General features: G+C 42.5%; 1 protein-coding gene across 2 annotated transcripts in view; it reads left to right on the forward strand.

Annotated features, from left to right (window-relative positions):
• Window positions 1–19,878, forward strand: part of Lrrc8c (leucine rich repeat containing 8 VRAC subunit C) — a 94,396-nt gene that overhangs the window by 66,998 nt on the left and 7,520 nt on the right. The window contains exon 2 of one of the 2 annotated variants that reach the window (XM_029560466.1): window positions 9,927–10,057. The exons of the other annotated variant lie outside the window; for it this stretch is intronic. Coding sequence (XP_029416326.1) covers window positions 9,927–10,057 — 131 coding nt within the window. The remainder of the gene's footprint in view (window positions 1–9,926; window positions 10,058–19,878) is intronic. 2 annotated transcript variants of the gene reach the window in all.

Raw genomic sequence — 19,878 nt, forward strand, 5'->3', positions numbered from 1 at the left:
CAACACCCCAGCCTTATGGAACTATGGCTTCTCTTGGAGACATCCCGTTTGTCATCACTACACTTGGCACTTGGGGGCATGGGTTACAGGGCCTGGAGAGATAGATGGCTCAATGGTTAAGAGCACTTACTGCTCCTCCAGAAGACCTGGATTTAGTTCCCAGCACCCACATGGCAGCTAACACTTGTGTTTAACTCCAGTTTCAGGGGATCCAGTGCCCTCTTCAGGACTCTGCAGGCACCAGGTATGCACATAGTGCACTTACATACTTAGACAAAGCATTCATACCCATAAATTAAATAAATAAAATACAGGTTGTAAGAGCACAAACACTGAGGTGCCATCACCACTACCTTAGTAAGATGATCACTAAGTGACTGATACTATACTACTCACCACAGCCTGCAATTTAAAATCACTTATTTCCAGAAATTTCCATTTAATATTTTAGGACCACAATTGACCATGTGTAAACAAAACCACAGAAAGTAAAACTGGATAAAAGGGAACTGCTTTAATAATTAGAGGGTAATAAGGCAACCAAGAAAGGAAAACTAAGGCTTTTAGAGCCGGGAGAAGGTCCCAGCAGGAGAGTCGGGAAGTGTGGCTTTTGGCCCAGGAGTTGAAAGAACTGCAGAAACAGGCTACACAGTTAGAAGCAGGAGCCAGGGTGCAGAGACAAGGGTAGCAGGACCCTTCCTCTCCTGCACAATTTACTTCTTTTCTTCCTTCCTTTCTGTTTCCCTGGAGACCAGCTAAAGGTAGAATGTTAACTGTGTTACTCAGCAACATTGTTTATGGTATAAATGCCTATTGATTGGTCAGCTGTGTCTGAGCTGTTAGAATGATAAATCCCTGGTAGGAAGTCATATCGTTGGATTTATGTGATATTGGTGGCATTTTTATCTAAGCATGTTCCTGACACAGTACACGTGTGTCTGTTGACTTACAAGAAATCTAGGCTCCTTTTGGTCATCAGAGGTAAGTCTGACATGAAGGGAAAGGGTCTTAATAGACCAGCTCCAGGAAGCAGTGTGGACCACTCCACGAACAGTTGGGAAGATTTTCCCACAGGGGCAAAGCCCAGAGCTGCAAGCCATGGCTAGTTGGCTATCACTTCAGCCTTCTTTCTAAGTGATTCTGGTACCATATGAGGTTTATGTCTTAAAAGTCTGAAAGTGAAGTGAACCTGGGAAGCCCCCTGATAGTGATCTAATCAAACAAGCGTCTCTCCAGCTGATTGAAGGTCAAGCCAAGAGCAGTGTGAGAAGATCGGCAGAAGAGGAAGCCTAAGAAACTTCATTAGCCGGACAACTAAGGGCCTTGTCAACCCCTGGAAAGTAGCTTTGCTCTAAATGAGACAGGACCCACTTAGACCATTCTGAGCAGAGAGCTATTATGATCTGATGTTTTAGCAAGACCACTCCAGCTGTGGAAAACACAGCATAAGGCAAGCCATGGTGGTATGATTGTAATCTCAGCACTTAAGAGGCTAAAGCAGAAGGGTCATGAATCTAAGACCAACTGGGGCTATGTGGCAGGTTCTAGACAAGCCTGAGCTACATAATGAAACTTGTGTCATAAATCCAAGGACTGGGGGATTTAGCTCAGTGTAGAGAACTTGTTTAGTATGCATGTCTAAGACCCTGGGTATAATCCCAGGTCGGGAGGGGAAAGACAGAAGAGGGGGAGAGGGAGGGAGGAAGAGGAGAGAGAGAGTCTCCTATAGACACTGTACATGCAAAAGAAGGAAACGGTTATTTGGAAAGCTAGTACAGTAATCCAGGCAAGAGATGGATCCGGTGCCTGGGATCAAGATGAAAGCAGTAACTCTGGATATATTTTAAAGTAAAGCCCACCAAGACTTGCTGGATGGTTGAGTATTAAATATGAGAGAAAAGGAGACATTGAAGGTGACTATAGGATTTTTAGGTCTGAGCAACTTAACAGGTTTGCTTTCGAGCATACACGAGATGTATATTAGCCATTCAAGTTGAGATATTAAGTGTCCAGGTGGATATTTAAGGGATAGCAATGACTGCTCATCTCCAGGAGGAAAGATGTGTAGATTCAGGCTCTAGGCAGAGGGATCCTTGACTGGGGTTGGGGGGCATCTTCTGCCAGAATGGAATGATTGCTAAAATGTCTTTCATGTTGGAAGGGGACTAAACAATGAGAGTTCAAGCCTTAGTTCTCTATGACAAAGAAGGAAGCAGCTGCTGAGAGATTTTGCAGTTGGGGTAACAGGAAATGGCAGCAAGGAAAGTAGAGGACATGAGACCTCAAGAAAAGGGGCAAAGATTAAGCATGGCCAGTTTGGGAAGAAGACAAAGGTGACATGGATCAGGAGGGTTGTAAATATCTCACTTTATGACTGAACAGAGCTGTCGGCACCAGGGCAGGACCTCCCTAACAATCCCAAGGGAACATCCTCTTGTTTATATATATTAGAGGGCTGGATAGAGTGCAGGAAAGGAATAACACAAAAAGTCAGTAGAATATTGTAGTTCACTTGGAACCAAATGAATGAGAGAATATGCCTATAAAGATGTCTATAGTGGGGCTGGAGATGTAGCTCATTTGGCAGAGTGCTTGCCTAGCATGCACAAAGCCCTGGGTTTGTGCCCCAGCACCGTGTAAACCAGGCTTGGTGAGGCACAGCTGTAACCCCAGCGCTTGGGAAGTAGAGGCAGCAGGATCAGAAGTTCAAGGCCATCCTCAGCTATGTAACAAGTTCATGTAACCTGGGCTACATGAGACTCTGCCTCCAAAAGAATATATTAATAATAATAATAATGTCTCTAGTGAGCATCACCTAAGAGATGTGTGCACAGTGTCTCAGTAGGGGATCAAGCATATCTTAAGCCTTCCTTCCTGTTCCACCATGAGGATCATGACTGCAGCATAGCCCTGTCCTGCCTGTTGGGTGAAAGCCGTAGCAATAGCCCAGGGGCTCCCCAGTCCCACTTTTATGTATCACATCAGAGAGGTTGCCCAGCCTAGGCCCCTCACCCACACCATTTCATCTTTGTAGACTTTAAAAAGAACTCTTGATTCCAGTTGTCTGGGTACAGAAAGTGTAGTCTGAGATGCCAAGATTCTGAGAAGTGAGGACACTGCTGTAGCATACTAAGGTTGCCAGGGCTCAGATGGGCCATTCAGTTCAACCAGCTTCCCCACGCCAGCAATAATCAGGCACTGTGTGAGGTGCTAGACCCTGAATGAGAAATATAGCACAGCCTGAACCTTAGTGCAAATAGTGTACAGACCATGGAAATATATAAGCTATGCCCGCTGGTGTGTAAACTCACAGTGCTTATGTACCTCAGTGGTGCCTGAGAACATTCTCCATAATTCTGTCATCTCAGCCACTGGAAGTAAGTTGGAAACTTAAAGAGAAAATGATCGAGTGAATTCTCAAGGACTATGAGAATGGGAGAAAAGTTTGGCATAAGCAGATGATTTAGTCTGATCATTTCACAAGCCCCCACTCATGCACACAGTGACAGAGAACCTGGATGCCACCTTGAAGGGAGAGTTGGGAGTATTATTAAACATCCTGCTGTTTCCACACAGTAGAAGAATCCTCCTACCTAGAATGCCAACAACACTTCTATTGAGTAAGGTGTGAGGAAGCCTGTGCTAAAATCTGTGTGTACTTTCTTTATCCCATAATGATCCTGTGGGAAGAAAAATCTGACTTTTCAGATGAGGATTTGGAAGAATAGAGATTTGGGTAGCTTGCCTCAAATCCAAGAAGTGAGTATAGGCAGGAATCAGCTCTCAGGCTGGTTCTCCAGCCTGTGCCTGCATTTTTTATATAATGGCCAAAGTTTGGTGCATAAAGCAATATTAAGAACAAGTAGAAAATGAGGATGAAAAAATACAGAGTTGCAAAGAATATCAATTTGCTGTATTACAGATTAAATTTTTCCAAAGGCTACTTGCTGTCTGCCTGCAAGAAATAACATGGTATAAATTATTAAAGAAATTTAAATACACTAAGGATCCATATTGCGATTGAACATACTGTTCCTTAGGAAAGGAATTTAAGCTCTTATTTCATCTCTACTATGGTAATCCTCTGAAATTGGCTAATGATTGATAACTTTAAAACAACAAAAGGCTCTCTGTGAAGCTCAAATTCCTGTCCTATTTCCAAGGCAATATTAAAATGGTTAAAATATGTTTTGTGCCTTGATGTTTTTTAGTGAAGTTATTCTTTCTGATCTTATTCACAAAGCAAGTTAATTCCTAGGTTTGAAAACATAGAAGAGCAAAATCTCAGGTAGAGTATCTTGCAGATTGCTTCCTCTGTATCCTGTGATGCTTGATTATCTGTTTATTCTAAAAGACAGTGTGTAGATAAAACAGGATGCTGCTTTGAAATAGTGAGGGAAGTCATCATCTATAAAAGAGATGTTGGTTAGTCCCTTTTGCCCCAAAATGTAAGAATTAGAATCAGTAATCATGTTTTACTCATCTGGCAAATATTTATTCATTTCTAAGCAAGTAGTAGTTTTCAGAAATGACGGTGGGAAAAGAACGTATGTTTAAAGCATTCCTTAGATGACACCAGTAGTCTTAAGAAACCCATATCAACTCTCTGTAAGCCAGGAGCGGCTAGGATGGTGCCTATCCTTCTCTGGTATAGGCATACGCCAAGGACCCACAGTGTAAACATCCAACTTTTGTGCTATAAACAGCACTGTTCAAAAATTCAACACACTCAGTAGAATAGACCAGACCCTGAAAGGTCAGCGTGTTGCTTCCTGGAAAAATCAGATTGCTTTATATTTCTTCCCAGTGATTCCAGGTTATCTTATTATGACCAAATCCACAACAGCCCACAGGCAGCCTGGTCCAAATATAGCATTAACAGTTAGAGACCAGAAATAGGAACTGGAGGATGTAAATCCCTGGAAGCCCTGGGGGACCTGCCCTGTGATTGTGCACAGGAAAGACATTTCCTGCTTTCTGAGTTGGGTGGGGGACACAGAGAATTATTTCAGTGACTTGAGACCATCTACAAAAAAAAAGATCTTGGTGGGCTTAGTCCAAGCACCCGAAGCAAACTGGCCATCAGAGTCATGCTGTCGTTTTGCAGAGCTGAGTTTGATGTTGGTCAAAGTGGATCCCTGCTTTGGTTTCTGGTGCATATGGAAATTCATCCCCATTTCTCGATTCTCAACCCATGGGAAATGGCTTTGGTTGAAAATGTTCACAGGGGTTCATGGAAAAGACAAGCAGGAGAAATAATGGACTCCAGAGGGGTTCATTTTGGGAACACTCCCCAATTTTTGCTTCTACTCTAAATGGAAGCCCAGAAGTTCTTATACAAAATCTTAGTTTTTAAAAAAAAAAATTTGATTTTTTAAAATTTTTATTTTATGTGTACGGCTGTTTTACCTCTTGCATCTAAGTGTACCACGTGTATACAACGCCTTCAGGCCAGAAGAGGATGTCAGATCTCCTGGTACTGAAATTTAAAACTAGCTGGGCGTGGTGGCCCATGCCTTTAATCCCAGCACTTGGGAGGTAGAGGCAGGTGGATCTCTGTGAGTTCAAGGCCAGCCTGGTCTACATAGTGAGTTCCAGGACAGCTGGGGCTACAGGGAGACCCTGTCTCAAAAAGACCAAAAAAAAATATATATATATTGTTAGCAACCATGTGGATGCTGGGAACTGAACCCGTGTCCTCAGAAAGAATAGCCATTGCTCTTAACCTCTGAGCCATCTCTCCAGCCCCCACAAAGTCTTAGTTTAAGGTGAAATTCAGCATCTCAGGAGCAGCATTGAGTAGGCTTAAGACCCCAGTCAGGCATGGTGGCTCATGCCTGTGATCCCCACTTGGGAGCTGAGGCAGGTGTATTGCCATAAACTTGATCGCAGCCTGGGCTACATAATGAGTTCCAGACTAACTTGGGCTACTGAGTGATTCCCTCCCTCATCTAAGATGTGTCTTATTAAGTTTTTTGTACTTGCTACCTATCACCATTCCACTTGGGTTTTCCTGGACTATGAAATAAAAATCATTTCAACTGTGAAAGTGGTGTTAAAGAGCATCCCTTGTGTCTTTAGGGAGACACTATAAAAGCAACATCCTCAAAGCTGTCCTTCTACTTGGCTATAAAAATAATCTTAGTTAGGACAGAGATGTCATTGTGTTTATTCAAGCTGAGACCTCTGGTCTTCCGTAGGACTTTGCTTCTTGTCATTTGTCACCTTGACAATTTAATGTGCGCTGAATTCCTGTCCCCAAAATAATGTATGTGTTACCTTTCACCCTGCTTTCCTGGGTTTGACAAAGGGCAGGAATCCAAATGCTATTCTTAGACCATCTGATACCATCCAATGCCAGTGAATGGGGAGGTCTCCCTTTTTCACACCATTATAGATACAGTCATGTCGACTAAGGTGTAATAATACATCTTTTCTCTCAAATCACAGCACTGGCAGTACTGGGCGTTTCTTTATATGAAACAAATGAGATTTTAGTCTCTGTTGCTATTTGTGTGTGTAAGTTATTCAAATCTTCTGTTCATAGAGATGCATTCACCAGGTGTAGTGGTACATGCCCCTAATCCTAGTGCTGGGGAGACAGAGGCAGGAGAATTGTTGCAATTTGGAGGCCAGCTTGGACTACATAGGGAGTTCCAAGTCAGCCAGAGCTACATAGCAAGATTCTGTCTCCAAGAATTAATTAAAAAAAAGAAGGAGCCAGATGTGATCGAGAATGCCTTTAGTCCCAGCACTCAGAAGGCAGAGGTAGGTGTATCTCTGTGAAATTGAGGCCATCCTGGTTTACATAGCTTAAATAGCTAAAAAGCTTAAAAGAAAAAACAATGCCATTGAAAATAGCAGGAGAAACTGAGTATCAAGGAAGTAAGCTAAGACCAGGCAAGGCCTTCATGGGAAACTTTTAGGTGTCCAATAAATAACATAAAAGATCATTTGATGAATGAAAGATGGTACATGTTTTGGATAGCACAGTATTGATATTACAAAGATGCCCAGTCCCCAAATTTTATTTTGTAAATCCAAGGCAATATTAATAAAATTCCAGTTAGTTTTTTTAGAAACTTGATAAACTCCCCAAATGCATGTGAATTTATGTGAGTGCTCATTTATAGTGATGAAGGGACACAGAATGGTTTGAGTAATAAAAAGAGAGAGAGGAGGCAGGGGGAGGGAAGACGGAACCTACGTAAGTGATGCTGATAATGTACGTGTAGCAGGGAGCATGGAAAATTAGCCCTGTTCCCTGAGTTCCCTCTCCTAGCCATAGAAAACTGTGTGTGTCTGTGTGTCCATGCATGCATATGTGTGTGCATGTGTGTATGTATGTACGTATGTGTGTGCATGTACATGCATGTGTGTGTCTGTGGGTATGTGCATAAATGTGTGCGTCTCTGTGTGTCTGTACATGCATGTGTGTGTCTCTGTGTGTATGTGCATGCATGTGTGTGTGTCTGTGGGTATGTCCATACGTGTGTGTCTCTGTGTGTCTGTACATGCATGTGTGTGTCTCTGTGTGTATGTGCATGCATGTGTGTCTCTCTGTGTATGTGCATGCATGTGTGTGTCTCTGTGTATGTGCATGCATGTGTGTGTCTCTGTGTGTCTGTACATGCATGTGTGTGTCTCTGTGTATGTGCATGCATGTGTGTGTCTCTGTGTATATGTACATGCATGTGTGTGTCTCTGTGTGTATGTGCACACATGTGTGCACACACTCAGAATAATCTTTCCATAAACAAATATGTCCTGTCTCCTTTCCCGATCTTACTCCTTTTCAAAATGTAAGCTTGCAAAACCACTTTGCAAATATTTTAATTGTACTTCATGAGATTTGCTAACCCTAAATTTCACAAGGGAAATGAGGGAAAATGAGATTCATCACCCCTTTATTTTATAAACAAAAATATAAGACTTCTGTCCAGTTCATAGGATTATGAATGCCATAAAGGCCAGGGCTCACCTGTAAGTCCTTCCTTGTGTCCCCAGAATGGAAGTCAGTAGCAAGCACTCATAAATGCTCAAAAAAGAAAGGATTTTAGGAAATGGGAACGACAAAGGACACATTTTAGCTATCTGAGAACATACAGTGAGCATCTGATACCCTTAGAAAAGTACCCAAGAATGTTGAATTACAGAGATCTACCTTCACACCCCAATGAGCTCCATTTCATCTAACTAGACCATGCCTCCTCAAGTTTCCTCCAATAGCCTTTTAAGATATCAATCCATCAATGAATTAATATATTGATGAGGTCAGAGCCCTCACCATCCAATCACCTCCCAAAGGGCCCACTTCTGAATACTGCGCACTGGGGCCCAAGCCCTCAACACATGGGCTTTGGTGGACATTTCAGGTCCAAATCATAACAGGCTTCCATGAGAAAAAATTAAATGACCTAAGCTCATTTCATACTCCCTAGAAGATCCAAGGACAGGAATTTTAAACGAAGGAATGTTGTAGCTTAGTACAAGCCCAAACTTTCAGAAAGTCAAAGCCTTTCTGAAGTGCCATGTTAGGTCATGAGTTTCCTGTTATTGAAGATACCCTTCCAGAGGTGGGGGGGGGGTGTCAGGGGAGAAAGGGCTGCAAGAAGAAGTCATGTTTCATGAGAACTCTCTGTTCTTGGCACATATTCATTCCAGTTCTAGTCCTCAGGGCTGAGTGATGATAAAAATGTCCAAGTCCGGGCTTGGGAAATGGCTCAGTAGGTAAAGTGTTTGCTGTTCAAGTGTGAAGATCTGACCTTGAATCCCTAGAACCCTAGTAAAGTCAGGCACAGTAGCATCCATCTGTTGATAATCCCAGTGCTCCTACAGAGAGATGGGAGGTAGAAACAAGGAGAGTCCCCAGAAGCTTGAGGGCCAACTAGCCTGGTGTAAGCAGAAAAACAACAGAGATCCTGTCTCAAACAAGGTAGAACACCATGGCAAGTGCATGCACATGCACGCGCGCGCGTGCGCGCGCACACACACACACACACACACACACGGAGTTTCACTTAAATATTCAGACGCTACCGTGAAAACCAGCAGATGCATCTAAAACACAATTTCTGACAGAAGTCCTTTGAAACTGATGAAGCCGAATGAGGAGTGCTGGAGATTCACTTTAGCGGAGTGGTCAAGGAGGCTGAGTAGGAGGAGGGAGGTAAGTGGGTATCTACTTTACACAGGGGGAACCAAAGAGAGGAACAGAGAAGGAGAGGGAGAGTGGCCCCTTTCTGTTTCTTTGGTGAGACCCAGATAAGTACTAACCCACATTGGGCACCTGCCATCCTATGTCCATAAGCGCTGTGTCCCCACAAATGCCAAATGTCTTAGATTTCAGCTTCAGGCTTTGAAGCTGACCTCTGAGAGTTAGGACAAAGAGTTGAAGCCCACACTGTCTTGGGACTTGGGACCACTTTATTACCAGAGCAGTTATCATCGTCTCTTCTTTAGCTCTGAACCAGTTACAGTGTAGGTCAGAAAATGTTAAGAGCACATCTCATCCCTTCTATAAGGTGTCAGGTTTCTAACAAGGAAGATTCAGGTCTGATTTATTTTGTGCCCACCTGGTGCCTTTAGACTCTAGCTTCTGAAACAGTGGGTTATGACCCACACGAGGGTCACAAATATTTAGTAACAGTAAAAAGTGTCTGAATATACAATGACCAAAAATTAATTTTAAATCAATCGAATAATGAGTCTAAGGAACTTATTGCAGTGTTTGCCCATGTTGCATCACAGGACTTCACTGCAGCCTTTTACAAATTGTTTAATATTTATTGTTTGAAAATTTCATACATACATATAATGCATTTTGATCGAATCTACCCTCCATCCCCTCCATTCCTCTCCTCTCCTTCCATTACTCTTCCCTCCTAACTTCATGTGTTCTTTTTAAACCCATTTACTCCTCTTAGCACTGCCATGTGTACACAGGTGTGGGACCATCTACTGGAGCATGGATAACCTCTCAAGAACTTCATCCCTGAAGAAAATGGAATCACCCAACCGCAGAAGCCGTCAGTTGCCAGTAGCTCCTCAGCTAGGGGTACGACTTTGTGAGCCCCACCCCAGTCCATGCTGAGATTTTGACTGGCTGGATACTGTATAGGTCTTGTCCATGCAGACACTGCCTGTGAGTTTATATATAAGCTGCCTTGTTATGTCTGGGAAACACTTCCTCTGGCCCTTACAATCACTCCATCCCCTCTTCCACCATAATCCCTGAGCTTTGAGGGAGAGAGGTTGTGATAAAGATGTCCTGTCTGCGGCAGAGCATAACACAGTGCCTTAGTCTCTGCACATTAACCAATTGTGAGTCTCTGTATTAATCATCTACTACAAAAAGAAGCTTCTTGGCCTGGTATGGCAGCACATACCTTCAATCTCAGCACTTGGGAGGCAGAGGCAGGTGGATCTCTGTGAGTTTGAGGCCAGCCTGATCAACACAGTAAGTTCCAGGCTGGCCAGGGCCCCTCAGCGAGACCTTGTGTAAGAAGAAGAAAGAGGAGAAGAAGGGGAAGGAGAAAGGAAGAAGGAGGAGAGGGAGAAGGAGAGGAGGAGGAAGGGGGGGAGGGGAAGAGAAGAGGAACAAGAACAAGTTGTTTCTCTGATGAGGATTCAGAAATGCACTAATCTATGGGTATAAGGATAATTATTTAGGGGGCAGTTTAATACTGTGTTCACTTAGCAGAATAATAGTAGTAAGTTCTTTCCTAGACTCTAGAGCCTGCCCATCCATGTGTTCTTGGTCCAGTAGAGAGTACCAGGCATGAGTTCCATCTTGTGACTTGGGGCTTAAATCAGAAAGTAGTTGCTTACCCCCATAACATTCATGTCACTATTGTACCATGGGTATATCTTGCCAGGCCTGTCATTATTGTAGCTTTCCAGATTCAAACTGGGTAAGACTATTGATCACTTTCTCCCCCAGTAGCATGCATGGCATCTTCCAACACTATGAAAGCTAGCCAGTAGGGATGAAACTTCCAAATCAGTACCAGCTTGATTTCTCCATATCCTGTGACTCAAGTATATGATGTCAGTGGAATATTTTAGAACTAGAAATTTGTTTTGGTTTGACTCGATGTGGTTACTTAATAATAACATTTTAGTTGTCAGGTTTGGTTTTCTAATCTGGTTTGCCTATTCCCCCATGTGTGAGGCATCCCCAAGTAGACCTTATTATCTGTGATCTGAGGTTCTGTAGAAATATTGATACTTGGCCTTGTGCCCACAGATTGGGTTTTATAAGCTAACTTGAGTCTTACAGCCTTCATCTGTTTTTGTGGGGAAATGTTCAGTTTTTATCACTCTGTGTGAGCGTGTGCCATGTGTGAGGAGGGGCCCACAGAGGCCAGAAGATGGCATCAGGTCACTTGGACCTGGAGTTACAGGCACTTGTGAGCTACCAGACATAGATGGTAAGAACTGAACTCAGGTCCTCTGCTCTTAACTGCTGAGCCATCTCTCCAGCCTCATTCTAAATCATTTTTAAAATGAATTTTGAGGGCTTTCTTCTGTTCAATCTTTACTTCAGTCTTTCGAAGATTTAAACATTTTCATTTAAAGGTCAGTAGTTCTTAAATGATGGTGGTATCTTCAAGTCACTGGTTTATTCTTACCCATGAAGGCTGATCAAGATCTTGCACCAGTTAAATTTCTTTTTACAAAGTAACATTATCAGAACTGGATGAGAATTTAGAAGAGATTTAATGAGAGTCCATTACAGAGGTCTCTCTTATCCCTGATACATGAATATCTAGCTTTTCCTTGAGACTGTCTGGGTATAGAACAGTTCTGTTCTATTAACCTTTGCTATGAAACTACAAATAAATCATTTGTGGAATGTTGACTGGATTCCCGGGACTGTGTTATGAACTATAGGGAATACAGAGTAATTTAAGACCTCATCTATGCCCCGAAGGGTCTTATGTAGTCCAGAGGCAACACAGCACATTTCTTCCTAAAGATATTTAAACTGTTTCAATGTAGAAATCCATATGTGTACTATCAAACTATATAACTGCTACAATGGGTGTCTATAAATAAAGTGCAGTGGCTACAACAGAGAAAGGAAAACGATGCTGCCTTGGAAAATCAACGTGTTCACACAAGATGATTAGAGGAAACTAGGAATAACATATTCCTGAAAAAGTGTTATGGCATATTACACAAGATGAGATTTATCAGACAAGGTCAAAAATAATTTCATAAGGGAGCTAGAGAGATGACTCAGAGGTTAAGAGCATTGGCAGCTCTTACAGAGAACCCAGGTTCTGTTCTGAGCACCACCATGACAGCTAACAACTGTCTTAACTCCAGTTCCAGGGAGTTCAACACCCTCTTCTAGCCTCCATGGGCATTGCACACATGTGATACACTTACATATATGGGGAAAACACTTATACACATGAGTAAAAATAAGTCAAAAAATTTTTTCAACAATTTCATAAATGCCCACATAGAGGTTTCTAGCAAATAAGGATTTGGAGCTAGACAGATAGCTGATAGGTTAGTAGATGATAGATAGATAGATAGATAGATAGATAGATAGATAGATAGATAGATAGATAGATAGATGATTGATGATAGATAGATAGATAGATGATAGATAGATAGATAGATAGATAGATAGATAGATGATAGATGATAGATAGATAGATAGATGATTGATGATACATAGGGTAGTATTTCCTGAGTAAAAGAATAAAGCATAAAGACAAACAAGAGATTCTTTCATTCTTATGTAACATCAAGCTGAGTATATTAACTTTCCTAGGAAACTCAGAATATTGGCAATATTAAGGTCCGCCATTTTAAACTAGAAATGGCGCCTTTCTACTTAAGGTGTATTAGTCCTTAAAAGCTAAGGACGATTGTATGTACCCAAGTTCAGATATGTGAGCCCATTATCACGATGATGTTAGGTTTTATAACGTAGGTGTTACATAGTGTTCTTAGAATACTCACTGCAGTATGAGGCTGAGGTGTAGTGGCACTCACCTCTGAAACACATGTAGCTACTAAGACATTTTCATAATTTTAGAATTTCAGTGACACCAACTATGTGGGCACGTGTGAAGGCCACAGGTTGAAGTCAAAATGTCTTCTTAATCATTTCTCCACATTATTTTTGAGACAGGGTCCCTCACTGACCCTGGAACCTACTATTTCAGGTATACTGGCTGACCAGTACACCCCAGGATGTACCTGTCTCTACCTCCCAGTGCTGAGGTTACAGACATGTACCACTATACCCAGTGCTTTTTTAAAAATGTTTTTATTGAATTTTTGTATATTTTATATAGAATATCTCAAGCAATCTTAATCATCTTTATACCCCTGTCCCCACCAGCACACTCCTACAGCCTACCCCCCTGCACTGGAACCCATACACTCTGTCATCCGTATTAAGGCCGAATGTGTCAAGTCAGTGCCCCCAACGTTCCCTTGTGCAAGTCCATCCACTGAGGTCTAGTCAGCCTATCCAGAGTCTCTTTGTTTTAGGAAGATCAGCTCTTACCCAGTAGTAATCAGCTGCCAGTGTTTCCTCAGTTAATGTTGGGGTCTGTTGTTCATTGCCCCAAATCTATGTATATAGCCAGTTTTTTATGTGGGTGCTGAGTACCTGACTCAGGTTTTCATGCTTGTGCATCAAATACTTTACCCACTGAGCCATCTCTCCAGCCCCTATTTCACAATTGTCCTGTGTAAAATAAATCATGGTAAAATATTTAGTCCCCTTAAGTATACACTTCCTTTGGAACATCTCCATATGATTTAAATGTGAGCACTTAGGTCTGTCACACAGAGATTAAGAGAGGCCCAGAACCCAAGGCTGAATGCTCAAATGCTTTGCTCCATGGGTATCTGCCTGCATCCTGCATCCAGGAACTATTGGAGGAAACATACAGACATAGGGGGCAAAACCATGCAAAAAGCAGTTAATTAACATGAAGGCTCTGGCCCAAACCTTCAGTCTTCTGGTAAGCTGGGCAAGGCCCCGGATAAGTCCTGAGGACTTTTTTCCCCAAAGGTCTCACAATGGGGGAGGAGCTAAAGAAACTTGCTTAGCCTCTACTTTGTGATCTTTGTCAGGCTGAGGACAAAATAATTACTTCAGAAGTCGGGGAACAGGGAAGTGCTGAGTAAATGAACAAGGGAAAGGGGAGGAGTGGAAGAGAGGACAGAGGTGTACTGACGTCCTGCTCTTCTGAGCTGTCTTCCCAGGCCTTCCCAGGCCACCGTCACCTTCTAGGAGAGAAGCAGCTCTGGACCCAGTCTATTAATCAGCTCCAAGGAAGGAGAGATTTCAAAATGATGATTCCTGTGGTGAGGGTGTGGCTCAGTGGAAGAGTGCTTGTCTACAGTGCCCCAGTACACAGCCTTCCCCACAAGAAAGACTCTAAAGAGAAGCTTTAAAGAGAGCATTCAGACAGGCTATTCTCAAGGAAACATCCCACCTCTGGAGCTCAGACTCTAACCCTGCTAAGCCCTGGTGGCAGGAAAGTCCGATTCCTCTTAAAGATTACCACCTCTCCTGGCTATGTCCCTCCTAGCAAAAAGGAAAGAACAGAGAAGTCTTGAGTTCTGCTCACACAGACACTGCCTAGCCATTGTAAGGGCAAGCCTTTGATGATGTCACACTGAGTGATATCTGTCCTTTATGAGTGATATAGTCTGTTCCTTCACACAGATTAGACCCCAGCCTTGTATCACCACACTCACTAAACTGTATAATACTGTACTTGGATTATTGTAGTAAATTTATAAACTAATTTCATTCTTGAGAGATCCTCTTAGATTGGTTTCTTGCTTATTTATTTGAATGTGTCTAGTATTTAGAGTTCTTGGTGCTGTCAATACATTGCAAGTAAGCCGGAGGATTTATGATTGTCTTTGAACACTCCTAATTTCTTTTATGTTATTCCTGCTCATAGACTTAGCAAACTGTAGCCAAGTGCCGAACCAAGATTGCAGTCCTTACACATCAACTTCAAAAACAGTTGTTCTGTGTAATATCAAGAGCATAATTATAAATACTTCATCAATTACATAAATCAAATAAGCATTATATGGTATATATTCCTAATGTTTATCCATAGTTTTCATATCCACTGAATTTTCTCATATGGTTTTTACTTTGAAATAGATGTTTTCTATTTAAATCTTAGGTTTCCATAGATTAATTCATTGATGTACTTGACTTATGGAATAGTGCCATACAGTAGAGGACAGACTGCTTCGAGCCTCACCCGCCCCTCAGTTTTCAATTGTTCCCTTCTAATTCCTTGTTATTCTTCAATAGAAGGAAACAAAGACAATGTAGACATAACCGAAACACAGGACATGAAGCCATCCCAGGTGGCTGGAAAGTGCCAGGCCAACCAGGAGTTATACAGGCATTCACAACAGTAGTCAGTAGACATTGTCATCCTGTCCTCTCCCTCAGAATCGTTTGTGTCAACGTCTGTGGTGACAGAAGAATTGCAGTTATGGAGCCAAATATCATAACGTAGAGACCATCTTAATGTAGAGGTGACGACTTTCTTTCTTAGGAACAGGCAACCTCTGGCTCTCTCTGTGGATCTTCAGTGAGTCAGCATGTGGCTCTGCTTTAGGAATCGCTGCGCTGATATCACTTGGCAATTTGGAGGATGTGCAGTGAATTGTTTCATCTCAGAGGAAGGCAGCTAGGAGCCAGATGTTCCATGTTCACTGATGTCTGATATAGGGATGAGTGTACTTGGCCATTGCTAGGGCTTGTTCCCCTTGGAGGAAGATAGTGCTTATTCATCTGATACTTACTGCAAGCCTAGTTTGTGTCACCCAGAACATGGCACCAGCCTTTAAGGGGCTCTCTGCTCTTGGGCTTTCACATGCTCTATTTAAGAATGGCTTGGGAAATTCTGCCATGCCAGTGGCATTTAATGTTCCTGAAGCATAGAGATTGCATGTCAATGTATACCCACAAGCTTTGCTTGATGTCTGATTACAATGAAATACACAGAATATGTACTGTTGTTATAGTCTACCACTGATAAAGTTCACAGATTCAAAGATCCAGGTTTTATGCAGTTGTTTTTGGAACTTCTTGTCTCCTACCACCCACCCCAAGGACACAGACTCTGTATCTGAACCTTTCAGTTTAGGTCCATCAGGTCTGACAAATGCCATACTTTGTGATGCTGATAACAGAAAAGGTTGTGGGGGCAGGATGTTTATGGGGTATCTCTGTGTCTTTCTGCTTTTTTCTTTTGACTTTCTATATCTAAAACTTCCTCTATGCGCACATGTTATTTCCTGACTATCTTAGACATTTTGAGCATCCTCTCTAAAAGGACACAATCCAGACAATAGACTGTTGTCCAGTGACCTGGTAGAGACTCTGAGGTGGGATCTAAAAGAGTGCCTGAGGGGTGTTCCAGGGTCTATTTTTCCCTTCTTTTCTTCTTGCAACTAATAAAAACAAACTTTTTGCTCAGTCCTTCTATTTGTGTGTGTGTTTGGTGCTGGAAATCAAACTTGAGACCTCATGAATGCTAATAAGAGCTCAAACATTGAGGTACACCCCCAGCCAGTCCTGTGTTTATTAATAAAAACTGAAAATTTCACAAATTTCTTTAGACTTTTTTTCCTCCTTTGACTCTGAGTCTAAACTCCCTCCATGCACTTTGCACTGTTTCCTGGCCATCCTGTAAGTTTTAAACCCCATTACCAAGAAGAGAATCCAGACAACTGGTTATGTTCTGGTACTGTCAAGGAGAAAATAAGCTGTGGAAATGCATGGAGGTCTGAAGGAACTTGGTGCTGAGTGAAAGAAGCTAGTCTGAACAGGCTACACGCTGTGAGATGCGACGACAGTGCAGTATCTGATTGTGTGGGGCAGGTGGCGGAGAGGGTGAGGATGAACAGGCACAGAAGACTTTTGTGGCACTGAATCTGCTTTTTAGGCTACCATAGTGATGAATATGTATCCCCCAGTTGTCCTGACCCATAGAATACACAACAGCAAGAGAAAAATCTAATGTAACTATGGACTTGATTATCATTACATATTGATGTAGGTTACCATCTGGCTACGGCAACAAAGGTTTCACTGTGAGGGATGTTGATAATGGGAAGCTATGCCTGCCCAGAAACAGGAGGCATATGGGATATCTCTGTGCCTTCCTCTCTATTTTTCTGTCAATCTAAAGCCTCTCTAAAATAAATAATGTCATTTTATAAACAAAGGGCAAGATTGCGTGTGCACAGCAGGCAGGAAACAGCATACACTCAGTCTGGCTTTCTCATTTCCCCTGGAGACAGAGACCTTGTTTATCCTGGTGACAGCAATGTGACATTGTGGTTCTCACGGACGTCTATTTTTGTGATTTGGGGTGGTTGCTCCCAAATACACAGAGCTGGACTTGGAGGATAGTGAGACTTGTGAATTAGACATTTCCTGAGCCTGAAGCATCCCTTCCTTTACAGTCACCTACCCTGTCTTTTCATCCCTTCTCATTTGTTGTTTAAAAGATTCTCAGTAGCCTTGAAGCAAACTCAGCATTTTCAGAATCCATCCTTCCTTTAGAGGACAAGCCTTGAACCTTTTCACAATAGGATCTTCTGTGTCCTTTGTCTTGTTTCTGGGAGAGAGTACTTATGTTTGCATATTCACTGATACCTTAGTGGCATGAGAATTATTTCCCTTCTGTTCTCAGCCCTTTACCTAGAAGTGGGTGTACCTCAGAAAGTAAGGCGTGGCGGTCCATCTTTCCAGTCTTTTTCACTCTCCTCCAAAATGTAACTTTTCGCTCCTGTCTCTGGAACCCAGTGTTCTGCCCTTCCCATCCTCCAATGCCCTATCCCATCGTAGAAGACATAAGACTCCAATGAAGTCATGCCTCTTCCACAGAGCCTGCCCTGCCTACTCCAAGCCCAAGCTTACTGCTTTATTTCTACCTTGGCACTTTTTGGATGCTGTTTATGTCTCTAGCAAAAGTGCAAATGCTCTCTGCAGAGCGAGTATTGCTCATGCCGCTTTGATTTTCCATGATGTTAAGCATGTAGAGATACCTGATAAGTTTTAGCTGGTAAAGGCTAGTCTGCCCTTAGTGTCTCTGACTGTGCCACCATGGAGGGGGCAGGGACCATGAAGCCACACCCCTCGCTGGGGATTTATAGGCAGTTGATGGGGAGAAAGAGACATTTTCTTTAGTGGTGTAACCATTGGGTAAGGTGATCATGCTCCTGTAAATGACTCCTCTCCCAGGCGGCAAAGCCCTAATCAAAGCCATAAAAAAATGAAGGTAGAGGTGAGACTAGTTGGGAAGAAGAAAGGGATCAGTGGAAGGGGGCAAGGCAGAGTGATGGTATGATCAAAATGCATTATGCACGTGTGAAGATGATGTAATGAAACCAATCATTATGTGTAATTAATTCATGCGGATATAGTTAGAAGCGAAAACAAATTGAGGGTAACAAAGTGGGGCAGTTCAGGGAGTAAAGCATTTAGGGAGGGCAGTAGGAATACTGGACTCTATGACATGAGAGAGAACTTCTAGAATAGGAAACTGTCCTCATCTTAACTAGCTGAGGGTTATGGGGTGCTGAGAGATACAGATATGGAAAAAGTTTTCAATGCAATGGCAGAAAGAAGGAGGGGAAAGTAAAAGTGAAAGTTTAGTACAGACACTTCAGACATCTGAATAAGTATCTGCTAAAATCGCCAAGGTGAAAGTTAAGGATAAAAATCCGATATAAAATGAAAATTCCAGAAAAAGTTGGTGATGTTAGTATTGGACATCATCTAGCCTTCACAAATGCACCCTTCATCTAAACAAGAACTTTGAGTTAAGGCACACAGGTTCTTGTCTCCACAGTGCACAGGAAGCAAAAGAGTCTTGGGCGCCAGAGGAATTCCTGGTGCCTGCCGGTTCTGTGGTGAAACCCACCCCAACCCTGATCTTCCCTGCCCCTATCTGTTCTCTGTACTTTTTTCCAAACCATAAATCTTCTTGTGATCTTTTGACATTGGCACATTTTTTGGTTGTGAACCTGAGCCTTTAAGGACTGTGCCAGCTCTCCAGCCATGGCACAGTTTTTAAAATAGTGGTTTTATTAATTTTTTGAGAATTTCATATACATGTCATATATTTTGATCATGTTTATTCCCACTCCTCCCCCTAACTCCTCCCAGATCACCCCATATACCCAGTCCCTGCCCCTTCCCAACTTCCTGTCCTTTTTATTTTTTTATTAATACACAGAGTTCAATTTTGTTCTGCCCACATGCTCATGTGTGTGCAGGCATCCACTGGAGCACTGTCCACCTACCAGAAGATACCCCAGAAGAAAACTGACTCTCTCTCCCATAGTAGCCATCAGCTGTCAGTAGCTCCTCAGCAAGGTGCCCATGAGCCCATGAGCCCACACCTCCATGCTGGAATGTTGACTGGCTTGATCTTGTGCAGATCTTGTACAGGCAGTCATAGCTACTGTGAGTTCATGAGTGCAGTGTCCTGTCAGGTCCAGAAGACTGTTTCATATCAGTCCTCCCTGACCTCCATCTCTTACAGTCTTTCTGCCCCTTCCTCCACGGTGTTCCTTGAGCCTTGGGAAGGAGGTGTGATGTAGATGTTCTGTTTGTGGCCGAGCACTCCACACACAAAATTCCCATCATGCCTATCACCATGGGAATGTCTTTAAGAAACTGTAGTGTGGGAACACTACAGAATTTCATGTCTCCTGGAATGAAGTCATCCCCAGGCAGCAGTGTACTAAAATCTTGAAGCTAGCCCATGAAAATGAAAACTCAGTGTAGATATATATCATAGGAAAATTGAATACAGAAGGGCTCCATAGTTTTACATCTATGTAAAA

Source organism: Nannospalax galili, unplaced genomic scaffold, assembly GCF_000622305.1.
Source record: "Nannospalax galili isolate Female #2095 unplaced genomic scaffold, S.galili_v1.0 scaffold451, whole genome shotgun sequence".
In the NCBI taxonomy this organism is placed as follows: domain Eukaryota; kingdom Metazoa; phylum Chordata; class Mammalia; order Rodentia; family Spalacidae; genus Nannospalax; species Nannospalax galili.